The sequence below is a fragment of the Mesoplodon mirus genome, assembly GCF_964341445.2.
Source record: "Mesoplodon mirus genome assembly, chromosome: 10".
NCBI lineage: Eukaryota > Metazoa > Chordata > Mammalia > Artiodactyla > Ziphiidae > Mesoplodon > Mesoplodon mirus.
Genome location: NC_138986.1, coordinates 61,978,423 through 61,998,705, shown reverse-complemented (window position 1 = coordinate 61,998,705; position 20,283 = coordinate 61,978,423). Strand labels below are relative to the sequence as shown.

Here is a 20,283-nt window from a genome sequence, read left to right as displayed (position 1 = left end):
CAGACCTAGAGTTTAATTTGACTATTACATATTGCATGGAAATCATTCATTCACTCCTGCATGCATTCGTGCATTCAGGGTCTGCTATGTGGCAGGTACTGTTGGAGATGCTGGTAGTACTAAGAAGGATAAGATATTTTCTATGCACTTGAGACCTTGCAATCTACTGGAGGTCAGAGACAAACACAAGTATTTGCAGGAGGAGTATGATGGCACCACATAGGAAGATGGTAGGTAGGAAGATCTACCTCAGTATAATTGTAGTGGGGAATGGAGGGTGTGCAGGAGTGAAGGAGTGAGTGGAGGACTTTGAGAAGGAGAAAAGCATCATGAGATTTTTGCTTAAGTTTTCATTTTATTGAAGTATAATTGACATAAAATTATGTAAGTTTAAGGTATATAACATATTGATTGGATACATTTATATTGCAATATTACTGTCATTGATAGCTTACCTCTATCATGATACATAATTACCATTTCTTCTAGTGATGGGTACAGTTAAGATACAGTTGATTAGCAAGTTTAATGTAATACAGTTTTGTTGTTTATAATCAGTTAGATTAGCTCTAGATCTCCATAACTTAATTATTTACTAGTTGCAAGTATATATTCTTTAACAACATCTCTTTCATTTCCCTACCTCCTAGCCTTTGGTAACCACCATTCCTTTCTGTTTCTTCAAATTCATTTTATTTTGGATTCCACTATAAGAGATATCATACAATATTTATTTTTTTGTTTTCTGATCCATCTCACTTGGCATAATGACCTCAAGGTCCATCCATGTTGTAAAGAAATGGCAGCATTTCCTTTATTCTCATGACTGAATAGCTTTTCATTGTGTGTGTCTGTGTGTATGCACCACATTTTCTTTATCCATTTATCCATAGAAGACTCTTAACATTGTTTTCATGTATTGGCTATTGTAAATAATGCTGCAATGAACATGGGGGTGCAGGTGATTTCATTTCTTTGAAGGAACTACCCAAGGCAAGAAAAGGGGTTCCCTTTTCTCCATATCCTTGCCCAACACTTATTTCTTATCTTTTTGATGATAGCACCTCACATCTGTTATTATGACTTATGTCATTTTAGTTTTGATTTGCATTTCCCTTATGATTAGTGATGTTGAGCCCCTTTTCATGTAACTGTTGGCCATTTTGTTGTCGTCTTTGGAAAACAATGTCTCTACAGGTCCTTTGCCCATTTTTTAATCAGATTTTTAAAAAGTGAGTTGTATGAGTTCTTTATAAATTTTGGACATTAACCCCTATCCAACACATGGTTTGCAAATATTTTCTACCATTCTGTAGTTGCCTTTTCATTTTGTTAGTTGTTTCATTAGCATTGCAGAAGCTTTGGAGTTTGATCTAGTTCCACTTTTTTAAAATTTTGTTGTTTGTGCTTTGGGTGTCATATGCAAAATATCATTAATAAGAGCAATGTCATGGAGCTGTTTTCTTCTAAGAGTTTTGCAGTTTCAGGTCTTATGTTTAAATCTTTAATCTATTTCAAGGCAATTTTTGTGAGTGGGGTAAGGGTAGGGGTCCAGTTTTCTTTTTCTCCATGTGGTTATCCAGTTTTCCCAACAACATTTATTGAAGAGAATGTCCTTTACTCATTATATATTGTTTGTTCCTGTGTCATAGAGTAATTGACCATCTGTGTTGGTTTATTTCTGGGCTCTCTACTTCATTTCATTGATCTCTGTGTCTGTTTTTATGTCAATACCACACAGTTTTGATTACAATAGATTTGTAATATAGTTTGAAAATGGAGTGTGATGCCTCCAGCTGTGTTCTTTTGTCTCAAGATTACTTTGGCTATTCAAGGTCTTTTGTGGTTCCATACAAGTCTGAGGATTGTTTTTTCTATTTCTGTGAAAAATGCCATTGGATTTTGATAGAGATTGTGTTGAATCTATAATTGGCTTTGGGCAGTTAATTTTAACAATATTAACTCTTCCAATTCATGAATATGGCATGTCTTTCCATTATATTGTGTCGTCTTTGATTTCTTCAAAGTCTTGTAGCTTTCATTGTACAGGTCTTTCACTTCCTTGGTTAAATCTATTACTAGGTATTTTATTGTTTTTGAAGCTACTGTGAATGCGATTTTTTTTTTACATTTTTCAGATGTTTCAGTTTTAGTGTAATAGAAATGCAGCTGATTTCTGTGTACTGATTTTATGTCCTGCAATGTTGAGTCTTTGGGATTTTCAATATATTGGATCATATCATATGACAATAGTGACTTCCTTTACTATTTGGAGGCCTTTTATTTCTTTGGCCTGATTGTTCTAGATAGGATACTTAAGTACTAGGTTGAATAAGAGTAGTAAAAGTGAGCACCTTGTTCCTGATCTTAGAGGAAAAACTTTCACTTTTTCTTCACTGAGTACAATATTAGCTGTGGGTTTAGTGTATATTGCTTTCAATATAATTAGGTGTGTTTCTTCTATACACAATCTGTTAAGAGTTTTTAATCAAGAAAAAATGCTCTGTTTTGTCAGATGCTGTTTCTGCATTTATTGAGATGATCATATGATTTTAATCTTTCATTCTGTTAATGTGCTGTATCATTTATTGATTTGCATATGTTGAACCATCCTTGAATCCCAGTAATAAATCCAACTTGGTCATGGTACATAATCCTTTTAATAAATTCTTGAATTTGCTAGTATTTTGTTGAGAATTTTTACATCTATGTTTTATAGGGATATTGGTCTATAGTTTTCTATTCCTGTAGGGTTCTTTTCTGGCTTTGGTATCAGGGTAATACTGGCATATAGAATGAGTTCAGGAGTATTCCCTCCTTTCCAGTTTTTTAGAAAAGTGAAAAAAGATTGGCATTAATTCTTCTTGAAATATTTGGTAGAATTCACCAGTGAAGCCATCTGGTCTTGGGGTTTTCAGGGTTGGGATGCTTTTGATTACTGATTCAATCTCCTTAAATGTTATTGGTCTGTTCATACTTTCCATTTCCTGGTTCAGTCTTGGATGGTTAAATGATTCTAGGAAAATATCCATTTCTTCTAGGTTATCTAATTTTTTGGCTTATAATTGTTCATAGTAGTCTCTTATCATAACATATTTCTGTAGTGTCAGTTGTAATTTCCTCTCTTTCATGTCTGACTTTATTTCAGTCTTCTCTTTTGTTTTCTTAGTTATGCTTGAGGCTTTTCCTTTTTTTTTTTTTTCTGAGAAACTACCTCTTGATCTTTTATTTTTCTGGTCTCTATTTCATTTATTTCTTCTAGGATCTTTATTATTCCCTTCCTTCTGCTAACTTTGGGCCTAGTTTACTACTTTTCTAGCTCCTTGAGGTGCAAAGTTAGGTTGTTTATTTGTGATCTTTTTCATTTCTTAATATATGCATTTTTCACTCTCAGAACTGCTTTTGCAACACTATAGGATTGTGTGTTATGTTTCCATTTTCATTTGAGATGATATTACTTTAAAAATTAAAATATAATTGACATGTAACATTATATTAGTTTCAGGTGTACAAGGTAAAGATATGACATTTAAGTATACTGTGAAATGGTTAACCACAATGAGTCTAGTTCACATCCATCACCATATATGTTTCCAAAATTTTTTTTCTTGTGATGAGAACTTTTAAGATCTACTCTCTCAAGGACTTTCAAATATGCAATACAGTATTATGAATTATAGCCATTATTCAGTACATTACATCCCCATGCTATATTTATCTTTTAACTGGAAGTTTGTATGTTTTGCCCACATTCCACCTCCATGCTCTGGTAACCACCAATCTGTTCTCTGTATCTATGAGCTTGGTTTTTTTGTTGTTTTGTCTTTTCCACATATAATTGAGATCGTATGGTATTTGTATTTCTCTGACTTACTTCAGTTAGCATAATGCCCTCAAGGTTAATTCATGTTGTTGCAAACGGCAAAATTTCATTCATTTTTATGGTGGGATATGTGTTATATACATACATATCATTTTTTTAATCTGTTCATACGTTGATGGACATTGGGTTGTTTCCTTTCTTAGCTTGGCTATGTAAATAATGCTTCAGTGACCATGAGAGTGCATGTGTCTTTTCGGTGTAGTGTTTTTGTCTTCCTCAAACAAATACCCAGTAATGGAATTGCCTGACCATATGATAGTTCGATTTTTAACTTTTTAAGTAACTCCCTACTGTTTTCCATAGTGGCTGTACCAATTTACATTCCCAAAACTAGTGCACAAGGGTCTCCTTTTCTCTACATGCATGCCAACACTTTTTATTTCTTTTTGATAATAGTCATTCTGATATGCATGCAGTGGTATCTTATTGTGGTTTTAGTTTGCATTTCCCTGATGAGTAGTGATTTTGAGTGTCTTTTTGTGTGTTTGTTGGCCCTCTGTCTTCTTTGGAAAAATATCCTTTCAGAACCTTTGCCCATTTTTTAATAGGTTTTTTTTTTTTTTTGCTTTCTGCTACTGAGTTGGAGGACTTTATATATTTTGGATAATAACCCCTTATCAGATACATGATATGCAAATATTTTCTTCCGTTGCTTCTATTTGTTGATATTTTCCTTTGCTGTACAGAAACTTTTTAGTTTGATGTAGTCCCACTTGTTTATTTTTGCTTTTGTTGCCTTTGGTTTTGTTGTCAAATCCAAAAAATTGCAGCCAAGACCTACGTCAGTGAGCTTACTGCCTATATTTTCTTCTAGTTTTATGGTTTCCAGTCTTACATTCAAGTTAATCCACTTTTGGTTATTTTTTCTATATGATGTAAGGTAGTGATCCAGTTTTCCTAACACCATTTATTGAAGAGGCTGTCCTTTACCCATTGTATATTTTGGCTCCTTTATTATAGATTACTTGACTATATATGTGTGGGTTCTTATGTTTAATTTTGACATTTTAAGTGTAATATGTCTAGGCGTGGTTCTCTTTGGGTTCATTTTATTTGTCAGTCTCTGGGCTTCCTTGATCTGGATGTGTTTTCTTCCTCAGGTTGGGGAATTTTTTAGTCACTACTTCTCCCAATAAGTTTACTACCCCTTTCTCTCTCTCTACTCCTTATAGGACAACATCTAGCAAACTAACTTTCATGCAAGTGTCCCAGAAGTCCCTTAATTTATCTTCACTGTTTTTCATTCTTTCTGCTGCTCGGATTAGGTGAGTGCCTCTTGCCCTGTCTTCTTCTAGTCTGCTGTTGAACCTCGCTAGTGTATTTTTCAGCTCTGTGACCTCTTTGTTACATTTTCTCTTTGTTGACGTTTTCACTGTGTTCAACCATTCTCTCCTTGAATTTGGTTAGCATTTTTATTACCATTACTTTCAACTCTTATCAGATTACTTACTTATCTCTGTTTCTTTAAGGGCGCTTTCCCCTGAGGTTTTATCTTGTTCTTTCATTTGGAATATACTCCTCTATTTCTTCATTTTGCTTGACTCTCTGTGTTGGTTTCTATGCATTTGATGATACATTCACCTCTCTCTGTCTTAAAGCATTGGCCTTGCATATGAGATGAACTTTATCATTCATCTCTTCCCTAGCTCTTGGTTGTCTCAAACCTTTGTAGTTGTCTAAGCAGCCTATTTTATTTTTAATAGCTTCTAGTAGTTGAAGATGTGCTGAGACCAGTCACTGTCCTTAAGGAGAGGATTTCAGGTAGCATCTAGATTCAGGCTGATTAGAATTTAGACCCTCAGCCCGCAGATTTTACCAAGTGCAAATATATTCAGTCCTGTAGGACCACAGTGTAAGCCCAGTTGGCCACCAAAGCCAGGTGATCTGGGGGTGTTTGCTGGGTGGCAGTCATAAAACTTGGGGCTCCAGTTAAGTATCTTTTCTTTTCTGGGAGATACCAGTGAGCTATAGCGAGATAGAAGGAGAGCAAAAAGATGGCATTCTCTGACCTCCATACCCTGAGCACCTCTGTAGACTCTGGAACTGTGCCAAACCTGGAGCTCCCCCTGACCACCCGAGCCAAGTGATATAGAGGCATCCCCTGGCAAGCTACAAAAATCAGGGCACCAGTCAAGGATATAAGAATATAACTCCTTTTCTGAAGATAACAGTGATCTGGAGCAAGGCAGAGAGAGAGAGTGCAAAGATTGTGCCCACTGTCTCCATTCCCTGAGAGTACCTCTATAGGCTCCTATAAGTGTGCAAAACCAGAAGCCTGCCCCACAGGCCAAAGCTGCTGTAGAAGGAAATAGGCCTGTTTCTCAGAAAGACTGTGGGTATGTTTCAGTTGGATATCTGTGCAATGCTGTAGGAGTGGTACTCTACCAAAAACTGTCTGTTGTTCAGTCCCATGGGACCCAGGACACAAGCTCCCCTGGCCTCCAAGTCCATGTGATCAACAGGTGTCCCTTTGTGACAGCTGCAAAATCTAGGTCACCAGACATGTAGAAGCTCCCCTCTGGGAAATACTGGTGCTCTGGAGCATTGACAGAGGGAGAGCTCAATGGTGACACCCACTACATGGAGTAAGGCAGATGGGGAGTACAGGGACAGCACCTGCTGAAAGAAGAAAAAGATAAAAAGGAAAAGAAAGTAAAAAAAAATGGCACCTGCTGGCTTTAGCAGTCAGAGGGTGAACAGGAAGATAGAACTCGCCAGCCTCTTTCCCCATAGAATATCCCAGCAGACCCTTGCCTCTCAGACCAATGCTTTTAAAATTAGCAAATGAGTTTCTTTTACATAAAATTTGGGTGCCTTTTGAAGGGCTGCTTCTGCACTGGTCCCTGGGATGGATGAGTCTGCATGCAAGCTCTTTAAGAGCTACATTCCTTTGGCTATTCAAAGCCAGATATTTTGGGGACTCATCTTTCAGGGGCTGGTCTTAGAAACTGGTATGTCAGATGTGGGATACAAACTAATTGTTCTTCAGGGAGAGTCTGGGTTTTGAGTTCTCTCCTGATTGTATGTCACTGCTGGGATGGGGTTTATGGTGAGATCGTATCTCAGCCTTTCCTACCTGCTTTGATGTGGTTTCCCTCTCGTTTGCCAGATGTGATGGGGTCACTCCACCAGGTTCTTTTTGGAGGAGATTATTCCATATTTAGCTGTAGATTTGGTGTGTCTATGGGAGGAGGTAAGTTCAGGATCTTCCTACATCACCCTCATCACCAGAACCATTTATTTTTTCTACTAGAACAGATATATTTACATCAATAAAATTATAAAGTATAAGTACAAAGAAACAAAAATATTTGACAATCGCTGAGACACAATTTTGTAAAGAAAATTAATAGTAATCATCTTAAGTACAGTGAATTGTAAAGATCTGTTGATATGGAGGAAAATAACCAGAAGAAACACAAAAATAATTGTCACAGCACATGGAAACATTTCCATAAAAAGTTAGCTTCTACTTGGTCATTTAATTTTTCAGCCCTGTTTAAATTTACATTCTGAAATTTATGTTCCACTGCAGTTTCTACCTGCATGTAATATATTTTCTGCCCCTTCACTTTGAGTCTGTGTGCATCCTTAAAGTTTAATTGGATCTCTTAAGAACACCATACAGTTTGGTGTTGTTTCTTTATCCATCCAGTCACTATGTGCCTTTTCATTGGTGAATTCAATCCATTTACATTCAGAGCAATTATTAATATGTAATCTTATCAACTGCAGTCTGGTTTTATATTTCCATTATTTCTTTTTCTCTCTTTCTGCCTACATTTGTAAATTGGTTATTTTTCATGGTGGTATGCTCTCCCCCCCCTCTTTTGTGCATCTGCTCTAGATTTGTGCTTTGTGTTTATCAAGGGGGGGTTCCATAAAACATCTCTTAGATAAAACAGTCCATTTTAGGTTTATAGAAACTTATCTTTAACCCCCTCAGGTATCCATTTTTTAGCTCCTCCCTTTTTCATATTGATGCCACAGTTTACCTCTTTTTTATTGTATATTTATTAACTTATAGTAGGTATAGTTATTTTTCCTACTCTAATTTAACCTTTATACTATAGTTGAGTAGTTAACACACCATCCTCCTACAGAATTATAGTTTTCTAAGTCTGGCTGTATATTTCTCATCTTTACCAGAGTATTTTGTACTTTTGTATGTTTTCATTTCAGCTTGAAGAACTCCTTTCAGCATTTCTTGCAAGGTAGATCTAATAGTGGTGAACTCCCTCAGATTTTGTTTGGGAGAGGCTTTACTTCTTCATATCTAAAGGATAACTTTGCTAGATAAAGTAGTCTTGGCTGGCCATTTTTATCTTTCAACTCTTCAAGTATGTCATTCCACTGTCCTCTGGCCTATTGAATTCCTACAGAGAAATCTGCTGATAGCCTATTGGCAGTCCTTTGTAAGTTCTCTTCTTTTTTTTTCCTTGCCTGCCTTTAATGTCTTGGAGAATATCTTTTTGCATTGAGACACTAGGCTGATCTACTAGCTTTGTGGACTTGAATGTCCAAATCTTTTCTCAGATTTTGGAAGTTCTCAGCTATTATTCTTTAAGTTAACTTCCTGCCCCTGCCTTCTCTGCCTGGAATTCTGATTATCCTGACATTTGTCAGGGTATATGGATGGATATATGGATATCCATAGATCATGTAGGCTTTCTTTGCTCTTTTTCTAAGTTCCCTCTTCTCTTTTTTGTTATTTCATCTTCATATGCTCTGCCTTGCTACATATTCTCGGCATTGCATGCTATCCAGCTCCAGAATTTTTGTTTGGTTCTTTTTTAAAATTTCTTTCTCTTTAATAAAGGGCCATTTTGTTCACATATTTTATTCCTGATTGTATTGAATTGTCTTTCTGAGTTTTCTTGTAACCTGTTGAGTTTCTTTATAACATCTATTTTCAACTCTTTATCAGATAGGTTGCAATATTCTGTGCCTTTGAATTTGATTGATTGCTAGAAATAGATAATTTTTATGTGATGCCACGTTTCCTTGATGTTTCATAATCCCTTTAGATTTGCATTGTTGTTTTTGCATATGAAGTAGTAGATATCTTCTTAACTCTTTTCTTGTTGCCTTCAGATGGTATGTTATACTCTGTAGTGTTGATATTATCTGAGTTTTTACTGTTTTTGTGAATTTATACCTGTTCCAGTCCTCTTGTTCCCTCTTTTGGGTGAATTTTTAAACATTTATGCCCTCTCTGTTTCTTACAGTTCACCAGGCTGACTATTGGAAACCTCTCTTGTTTTCCAAAAGGTTGCTATAGCTCAAGTTCATGGTTCTGAGCATGCTCTCAGTCTACTGGAGCTTTCTCTTGCAGTGGCACTTGGGAGCCCACACAAGGAGCAAACATAGAGTGGGGGGAAAGTGTGGGTTTAGCACTGGGTACATTGGGGGCACCTGCAGATCCAGTAGGGTGATCCCAGTGGCTCCTAGGTGGACTTCTGCTAAGAACAATCCCTTTCCCACCAGCTGAAGTTCTAATTTGCATCTTTCCTAATATCCTCCCTACCCCTGGTTATAAAGCTCCCATCTTAGTACTTCAGTTGCTGGTGGAGAAATGATTTTTCCAGCCACTTCCAGTCTAGCTGGGATAGCTGGGCACTCACTCACTGCTTTCCTTTTCCCCTTTCAGTGTTTCTTTGGGCAGAGGCATGGTGCCAGGAAAGCTTCTCTACTGCCTTCTGTTGCAACCAAACTAGCTTTTTTTTTTTGTCTCCAGTTATGTGCTGGGGTCTCCCATTGGGAGGACTAGACTTCTGCAAGTTCTCTTCTATGTGAGTGCCTGCCTGGATCTTTACTGACACAATTTTTGCCTGGCAAGAACAAAAGGGATCTAGGCAGTTTGTCTGGCTCCTCTGGTTCCCCAGCTCAAACAGATGTTTGTCTCTTACCATCTTTGTGGTGAGTGAGACAACTCCTGTGTTCCTTGGAATAAGACACTAGGTCCCAGAACACCACAAAGGCACTTTTGCTCATGGACTAAATAGTAGGAACATTTTATGTCATCATGTTGCTAATATCACTCTCCAGGATCATCAGATTTCCACTTTAGGAAGTTCACTTTGGGTGCATGGTCAAAATTAGAAGCATGAAATGAGGGAACATTTATAGGACTCTTACTTCCCAATCTAAAGATAATGCAAACATTTGATTTTGTATATAGCATTCTATCATTTTTAAAGTCATTGTAGTATATTGGTCTAATAGATTTTTCCAAATGGAACAGTGGAATGGTGATACATCAAATTATTTATTCACTAAGCCTACAAGGTAATATTATTGCAATTAATATTTTCCCTCATATTTCTAACTTATTAAGTATTGTATAAAATAGTGGCTTTTTGAATTACTATAAATGTATTGATCTGCACTTTACAAAAAAGGAAGCCATGTAGAGTTTGCAACTTTAAAAGCAAATTCATTATAATATAGGATATTTGCTTAAATTTGGTGTCCTTTATGTATAAAATGGAAACTTACTTAGGAAATGTTACAGCTAAAGGGAGATTACCCAAGGTTACATTATATAAGAGTATGAAAATACCTATACCCTTGCCACTTTTCTTTCAATTGAAGTTAAAAAGCACATACATACCAGAGCTACTGCAAAAATCTAACTGCCCTAGCCATACTTACAATATACTGCACAAACGAAATTGACCTTACTAATAAAAACTTTCTTTGTATAATATTACTGAAATCTTGTTAAAAGTAGAGAATTATAGTTTCACTAAATGCTGTCTGACTTTATAATTAATTATGTGAAAACTAGTAGCACTGATGAATGTAAAATATATTTCACTTTAATTAGGTGGTTGAAAACAAAGGCATTTTATATTGCAGTAGCATAGAAGTCTCTAATTCCATACATGCTTCATAGAAACCGAACTCTTATTGACAATATTTTAGTTTATTATATTGCCATAAAGTATTTTAATGGTAAGTCAGTAAAATTAGTAATAAAAGTGAAAATTCTGTTGTTTTTGCAGATCTTAAGTAGACAGTACACATGATATTTCCCTTAATCTACTCCACTAGTTATAAATGACATACAAAATGGTTTTGGTAGACATAATTAGTTTTTCTTGATTTATATATAACTAACTTTTTTTGGTTACTGCTTTCTGCTATCATGGTAGAAATATATAAACCACATCAATAACAAGCATTCTGAAAACTATTGTCCATTATAGTACTAGTTTTTGATTTTTTAAAGTAATTTTGTTATAAATTATTTGAATAAGAGTACATATTAAATGTAGATTAAGAATACATATTATTAAATGTAGATTATTTTGTAAAATGCTATTTTAATGGTATAGGAGAATCTCTCATTTTTGCACAGCAAAGGAAACCATAAACAAAATGAAAAGACAGGACTTCCCTGGTTGCACAGTGTTTAGGAATCCACCTGCCAAGGCAGGGTACATGGGTTCAAATCCTGGTCCAGGAAGATCCCACATGATGCAGAGCAACTAAGCCTGTGCACCACTACTGAGTCTGTGCTCTAGAGCCTGCAAGCCACAACTACTGAAGTCCATGCTCCGCAACAAGAGAAGTCACCACAATGAGAAGCCCGCGCACCGCAATGAAGAGTAGCCCCTGCTTGCTGCAACTAGAGAAAGCTCGCACACAGCAACAAAGACCCAATGCAGCCATAAATAAATAAATTTATGAAAAAAAATAAAGACAACCTAAAGAATGGGAGATCATATTTGCAAACAATGCAACCGACAAGTGCTTAATTTCCAAAATACACAGCTCATACAACTCAACAACAACAAAAAAACAACCCAATCCAAAAATGGGCAGAAGACCTAAATAGACATTTCTCCAAAGAAGATATACAGATGGCCAGTAGGCACATGAAAAGATGCTCAGCATCGCTAATTATTAGAGAAATGCAAATCAAAACTACAATGAGGTACCACTTCACACCTGTCAGAATGCCCATCATTAAAAAGGCTACAAATAACAAATGCTGGAGAGGGTGTGGAGAAAAGGGAACCCTCCTACACTGTTTGTGGGAATGTAAGTTGGTGCAGCCACTGTTGAAAACACTATGGAGTTTCCATAGAAAACTAAAAATAGAATTACCATATGATCCAGCAGTCCCATTCCTGGGCATATATGCAAACAAAACTGTAATTCAAAAAGATACATGCACCCCAATGTTCATAGCAGCACTATTCACAATAGTCACAACATGGAAGCAACCTAAATGTCTATCAACAGATGAATGGATAAAGATGTGGTACATATATACAATGGAATACTACTCAGCCATTAAAAAAAAGAATGAAATGATACCAGTTGCAGCAACATGGATGCAACTAGAGATTATCATACTAAATGAAGTCAGAAAGAGAAAGACAAATATCATATGATATCACTTACATGTGGAATCTAAAATACGACACAAATGAACCTATCTATGAAACAGAATCACGGACATAGAGTACAGACTGGTAGTTGCCAGGAGAGGGGGTTGGTAGATGTAAGCTTTTATATACAGAATGGATAAACAACAAAGTATTACTGTATAGCACAGGGAACTATATTCAATATCCTATGATAAACCATAATGGAAAAGAATATGAATATAAAAAAGAATGTGTATATATGTATAACTGAATCACTTCACTGTACAGCAGTAATACAACATTGTAAATCAACTATACTTTAATAAAAAAGCATTCACCTTAAGGTTATTAAGTCAGTTTATTAAAAATATGGGATATGATTTCCTTTTTATTTTTACATCATAATTTTTTCTCTAATATTTTTTGTTTTAGGTCACTTTTCATATTGAACCATATAAGAATCGAGATGATAAAAACATGTACCAAAATGTCAGATACATTATAGACAAGTGAGTTTATTCAGTCCTATAATTACTATGTGATCCAATGATAATTACTGTTATATGATCCAATGATAATTACTGTATGTTTATATTTGAGAGATTTGAATGACTTACAGTATGACATATTAAAATTAGTTTAAACTAATTTTGTAATGAATACTGCAATCATTTTAAAGAACATTTCTGAATTTCCTTATAATTCACTTTCTGTATGAATAGTTACAGGTTCCTGTTTTTACTGTTTTATGTGTATATTAGACTATGATTTCTGTCATCTGACATTTAAATTAGTATTCTGCAAATCTTATGAATATAGAGTTGTCTTTTTAAAAGAAAGTTCAGAGTATGGAATGTGAATTGCTTTTGCAATTTTGAATTGCTATTAGATATGGTAGATCCACATCTAATATTTTCATTTAGTATGATTACAAGGAAAGAATTTATTAATACAGTTTCATTTTGTTTAAGGGTTTACTGATAATAGTCTGTGACAGATGCCATACTCTTATAAAAAACATGTCAGCAACAGTGGGACATTTATCACTTATACCAAAAAAAACCCCACAGTATTTTCATGTAGAAAATGGGCTTTTTATTGTGTTAGTCATCATTTCTAAACCTCAGTATTTCTTGTTTGTTAATGTCTTAATGTATCCAGTATCTCATTTTTCAATGTGTAAAATTAAAAATGCATTTTTAATGTTTACACTTATATAGCTAATTCCCCGAAGGTGAACAATGTGCTTAAACTGCACTGATTACCTTCATTTTCAATACATAAACAATTATTGTCTAATTCAAATGAGTTATGAATATTCATTTTGCTTTCTGCTTTCATATATGTTTGTATTCTAGATATGGAAATCATCCTGCCTTTTACAGGTACAAGACTAAGAACGGCAGTGCTCTTCCACTGTTTTATGTCTATGATTCCTATATCACAACAGCTGAAAAATGGGCCAATCTGTTAACCAGCTCAGGGTCTCAGAGCATTCGCAACTCTCCTTATGATGCATTGTTTATTGCACTTCTAGTAGAAAAAAAACATAGATATGAAATTCTTCGAGGTGGTTTTGATGGAATTTATACGTATTTTGCCACAAATGGCTTTACTTATGGCTCATCCTATGAGAACTGGGCTAAGCTAAAATTTTTTTGTGATCAGTTCGACCTAATGTTCATCCCAAGTGTGGGCCCAGGATACATAGATACCAGCATCCGTCCGTGGAACACTCAAAACACTCGCAACCGAGTCAATGGGAAATATTATGAGGATGCTCTGAGTGCTGCACTCCAAGCCCACCCCAGTATAATTTCCATCACCTCTTTTAATGAGTGGCATGAAGGAACTCAGATTGAAAAAGCTGTTCCCAAAAGAACCAGTAATACCGTGTACCTGGATTACCGGCCTCATAAACCAAGTCTTTATCTAGATCTAACTCGTAAGTGGTCTGAAAAATACAGTAAGGAAAGAGCAACTTATGCATTCAATCACCAGCTACCTGTTTCTTAATGCATTGATTAAAGTTTAATAATTATAGAAATCACCAAATTTCAATACATTCCTTTTGTTTTGAGTTTTGGAAAGAAAACTGTCAAAGTCAGTATGTACTATTATCTCTAATAAAAATAATTTGTACATTTTTAAAGGTAGTAATATTATCATTGCCACCTTTCACGATGGCAATGTTGCACTGAGAAAAGTTGTGCAAATAACATTCCTTGTGGCATAATTTGGTGAATTTCTGACTGGAATTGAAATCCTGCTTTATAGCTATTTTTGTGTTTCGCAATAGGTAATTGCTTGTGTTATATAGAGTAGTTAGCACACAATTAAATCCTACTTGTATTCTGGGCCCAAAGAAAAAGGACTGTGTATATACTTGTTATGTCTATTGAAGAACAAAGACCTAAAAGATAATGTACATGGTTCCTTTTTCATTTTTTTAATGATCCAGTCAACTTCATCATATTAGCATTCAGACTCTGGATAACTCTCCAATAACAATTCTTCAGAAAAAAATCATATGCCTTAAGCCTTACTGTGAACCATATTGTGTTAGGAAGGTCTGCTTTCTATAGCACAATATGTATCATCATTTGCAGATTTTTTGGTTTCCTAGAGCTTGCTAGGTGTTTTGCATGTCTAATGTTTCTGCATTATAATGCTGAATTTCAGGCTTTAGAAGGAAAATCTTTTCATAAAGGTTAAGGATTGCTTCTCAGTTATTAAAAAAAATAGCTGCTCTACAATTATGAAAATACAGTGCCTCAAATGTTATTTTAGGATACCTTGTCAATCTTTAACTTATTTTATTATTCATATTTTTAATTTAATGTTAATCAGAGACCAACTGTTAGATAAGAAAAAGTTAATACTATCATTGGATTGACTTCAAGATTTTAAGCTGTTCCTACTAACACTAATAGAGAAAATTTACTTACCTTTTCAGATTTTAAGGATATGGAAATGAAAGTTCATTACTAAGTTTGACTTTTTATTAGGTATAACACTTAATGATGGAAATATTTAAGACTTTATTGTCTATAATATAACATCCCTATCTAAAAACATTATACTTTTATGTTACCTAACAGGTTAAAGAGTTGTGATCAATTGTCATATTGTGACAAATTAATCATCTGTAAAAATGAATCTCTTTACTTTAAAAACTAGAGAATAAAATACACTCTATTATAGTTAATATTTGTAACTAGAACTATGGTAAAAAATCTAATATATATGCTATTACATTTTTTTAGATATTTAATTTATTAAATGTAAGCAATAGGGAAATACTAAACAATACATATAAATATTCTGAATATATGGACATTCATTCAGAAACAAATTAGCAGTGGAATTTATCATAAAATAACTCATTAGACAATGAAATTTAATTTTAAGCAGTGCTTTTGAAGTTAACTGTCATGTCTTTGAAAAGAAGCATGATTAATGTTAAACTTATTCATAACTGAGAATCTGCCATTTCTCAGAATGTTCAGACCATGGGAAACCAGTATAATAGTAATTAGTAATTCACCTTGTAGAGGAAATTATAAGAATAAATCACTATAATGTTACAACTAAGTATCTTCATAGGAACACTCATACAGATATAACCTGTGGATTTTTTTTTCTTACATCCAGTTAGCCACTATATGTTATCTTAGCGATAAACTCTAAATATGGTATACTTAATATTTATAACATACCATATTTTATTAAAGTTTAGTTAGATCTCTAACACACAGCAATTTTTGTCATTGCTTATGTTTGAACCCATAATGACAGACAATTTTATGAAATAGTTCTGAGATTAAGAGAAAAAGTGTATAAAAACAAGGTCAGCAAATCCTCAACACGGACACCACCATTTCTCTCCTGCTCCCATTGCAGACATATAGATAGATCATCTAGGACTGCAGAATTTCCCTCTGAGCTTTGTTCTAACGCACTACCCCAACCAGCCACTGACAGTCGGTTTCAAAGTAAGATAAAATAGATTCTGTCTTCATTGCAGAAAGTTAATTAATTCTCAAGGGAAGAATGTTTGGAATCAGCTCTAATGATAGTTTACTGATGTATAAATATTTGAATATCATGTTTCTTTTCTCCTGTTCTTAAAAAAACAGTTATTAGAAGGAATTATCTCTAATAATTTTGTTATTCTTAGGGAAGAATGCTTTCAAAATCTTCCTCAGGTATTCATTACAGCTGCCTTTACCATTTGACTTTTAACAAGTTTAGATTGCATAATCACAAGAAATCAATTCTTTGCTTTTATTTAATTCAATAAACTAAAGTAACTGTTAAAGAAAAAACAGTGTAATATATGCAATGCATGAATCAAAATGAATTATTTTATGGTTTAATCAGTCTAGTTGTTTTGACTGTATAGAAACCAAATCTTTCTCTTACTACTCTCTTTAAGGACTGATGTTGTCAAAAACTGCTGTAATGTTGATCTCAGCTGTATATTAACTTTTTTGTTTTAATAGTAATTTAAAAATGACTATTTTGTTACATGAAGTAGTTAACTTTCACCTAATAAAAACATACAGGGAATAAATTGTATCTTAGATATAAAAATCTGTTTTTTTAATGAAATGTTTTATTTAATTTCTGATTAACAGTTCAAAAGTAGTATTCAGTTGCCACTCTATATATCTTCTCTATTTGAAATATACAGCATTTAAAAAGTAGATACCTTTTAACTGTACTTTTAAAATCTGTGAATTTGTGTTATACACACAAAAATATGAATTTTAAATTTGGAAGATGGTTTCTTATTTTTTTATTCTTTGGGCATAATCATATATGAGCTCCAACATCCTTTAGAAAATTGATCTTACCCTAAAACAGCAGAAGTAACAAGCCACTAGAGAACCTACCAAGCTCATAACCAAGCCCTTTTTGAAACTGGTCACAGTTATTCAATTTAAACACAGTGACTGCTCCTAACCTCTATAGTGCCTACAGAAGCAGTCCTTAAAAGTCTTTATCTAAATTTTGAATTAAGGTCGAACACTCTCATGTCCCATAGTGTAGAAGCAATACTTTATTTACAACCAGCAAAATTTAAGTTATTTTTTTAAAATATTTAAAATTTCAAAGGGAAAAATTGAGCCAAAAAGTTTTTTGGCTCAGTTATTCCTTTTTTTAAAAAAAAGTACTGTAAATTTAAAAGTACTTTAAATTTAAATTATATACAGACTGTTATATATCCACATAAAGGCTAAATGTTGTAGTATTCTTAATACAGGATTATTATCCTTCAGAATGCAGGTACTACTTTGGCTTACTTACAGAGTCATCCTTAGTCAAGTCAAAGAACTTAGCAGTAGTGCTATTATATTCCAACTGTCAATTAAGGGGGGAACATTTTTCAATGTTAATAGATTTTGTTGTTATAATTACCATTTATTATATCAAAAGACAAAATAATTTAAGACCTAATAAGCAAAGAGTCATAGATCTAAAATTTACTGAAGTCAAAACATAGTGGCACTTTTTATATTGTATGTTCTAAACTTCATTTAAAGCATCTTATATATTAAAGTTCAAATTTCTCATTTATATAACCTTAAATGTAACCATAAAGTTAAAAAGCCTTTTAGAGTCTATCTCATTGAAATAATTATTTCATGAAACAAAATAATGATATCCCATGGTAGTGATAATTCTGTATACAATTCAACTTATAGTATATGATTGTATTGTCATACTTTTGTGTTTTTACTTTAGATTTTTTTTATTAATTTTTATTGGAGTATGGTTGCTTTACAATGTTGTGTTAGCCTCCGCTGCACAACAGAATGAGTCAGCCATACATATACAGATATCTCCTACTTTAGATTTTTAACCTATTCTTTTAGAAAGTCAAAACAACAATCATTATAAACAACACAAAGTGGCAGTCTTCTGCTACTCAGTAGCATTTAAAATACATTAATTATGTCCATGCATAAAAGTATTTTTCAGTCTGTTTTATAAAAGCCATTTTCAAAGCACTATATATCACCATGTTAATTTGATTATAGTATCTAACAATGTGACTTTTATACAGATCTTGAAAATATCATATGCAAAAGAGAAAAATACTTAGAAGAAATTCAGTTGTAATACATGCAGTACCTTTTAGAAATGTATACATTTGAACACAGTCACCTAAGAATAGCAGACACACTTTTTTTTAGTTTATACACACTAAATTTATATTTGAGTACTGCCATTCTATATATCATTAATTACCCAAACATATTATCCATATGGCAGACTATTAAGCCATTACATTAAAATTGTGCAGTCCAATCTGGCTTCACGTAAAAAGTCAACTGCAAATCTGATAGCTAAATTCTTACTTGAAAATTTGCTGCATTGTTATATTTAAAGTACATTCTTGAAAATTATGCTCTTTTTAGGTATCTTGTAAGAACAGTATTTAGTGACAGTCATTATATGAACAGTAGTTGAGCTGAAATTCTGTTTTATTTTTCCTCATGAGTGTTTGTAGCTAAAGGCTTAATTTAATCCTCAAATAAAATATTCCATTAATGCACATTATTTTCTCATTTCATTTTTTTACTTGAGTCATTCTTAAATAAAATTTAGGTAGTGTTTCCTCCTATAAGAATATGTGCATGCTGATTCTTTGCAAAAAGGATTTGACATATTTTTCATAAGAAACTGTTACAAAATTAATATATATAAACGAATGACAGAATTTCAAAAAGGAACATACATATATGATACTAGCATATATGGTTGACTACACATTTGGTATTGAGAGCTTCTGAGTAGTTAATGCAAGATGTTATATGGCTCTTGTTGCCAGAAAAGAAGCACCTCCTTTTCTATTCAAGGCAAACTTTGCCTTGTCAATACACTTTAAAATACATTTCTCAAATAGGCATTATACCTAGGGTCAAAAATGCAGAAACCTATAGGAGACTGTCAGGCAATCTAAGTAAATGCATCAGGTTTAAACCCTATAGAGTCATAGCGACTGTGGACAACTGTCATCTAATAAGAGTAGTTGCTAACAGCTCCTGTCAGTGTTGCCCCTTCTGTAGCTGTGGGTCCCTAAAACGAGGAAGTATGTATGCCTGCGTGTTTGTAAATTTTTCTAATTATAACATTCTGGCAGATACTGCAAAAGATTTTTAAAAGATTCGCTGGTTGGCTCTAGTTCATTGGTCATTAGTTTGTGACTGCTGATGTAAAGAATGTAAAACTGGATTATGAAAAATGTCCTGAATGATTTATAACACTCAAGGGAATTTCATATGACTAGTTATTGTGATGATTATTGGATATATTCCAAGTATAAAACAATAAAACACAAGTCAGTGAAACTGAATCCATGTGGCTCTGATGATGTGATAGCTTTCCCCAGGTCTTATCTCATCAGAAATTAAAGCACCAAAAAAGTGAGTTAGGTGCATATCTCTCAGCCAATCTTCTCTATTATTCCTCCTAATTTTACTTTTGAATAGCTGATGTGAATTAATACTCACTGAGAGGGACTTGGAATGCTTTTTATTCTGTGGCTTTTTAGATATGGATCCATTTTTGAAGCCTGGCAAGTAGGTAGAAAAAAACTGTAGGTAATTGTGTTTAATTCTGGTCTCCACTCCTGCAACCTAGTTTCTATCCTTTTGCTGCCTGCCTGCCTGCCTCTGCCTACCTGCCCACTATTCAGCCTTCCTTTCTTTCTTAGTCTCAACTCACCTGCCTTTCTTATCTGCTTTGTTTCAAAAAGGATGTTAGTGATTTGTTAGAATACATAACATGTAACAATATAGTCTTAAAAGGAGAGCAAGAATAAAAATACACTTATTGAGCCCAGCATTAAATAAAAACTGAATAATGTGGTAAATACACTGCTATACTGGTGGTCATAAATTTAAATCCAAGCTTTGAGTAGCCAGTATGAAAAACAACATCTCATCATGTACACATTGTGCATTGTCCATAGTATAAGATAGAAATTAATTTCTCAAGAAAAGTATA

The 20,283-nt window shown here is 33.9% G+C and overlaps 1 protein-coding gene across 7 annotated transcripts in view; it reads left to right on the top strand.

Annotated features, from left to right (window-relative positions):
* Positions 1–20,283, top strand: part of MANEA (mannosidase endo-alpha) — a 105,179-nt gene that overhangs the window by 45,752 nt on the left and 39,144 nt on the right. For 2 of the 7 annotated variants that reach the window (XM_082634151.1, XM_082634145.1), the window contains 2 exons: positions 12,697–12,773; positions 13,623–18,829. In XM_082634151.1, coding sequence (XP_082490277.1) covers positions 12,742–12,773; positions 13,623–14,280 — 690 coding nt within the window. In that variant the 5' untranslated portion in view covers positions 12,697–12,741 and the 3' untranslated portion in view covers positions 14,281–18,829. The other 5 variants (XM_082634148.1, XM_082634146.1, XM_082634149.1 and 2 more) reach the window with 5 other exon arrangements.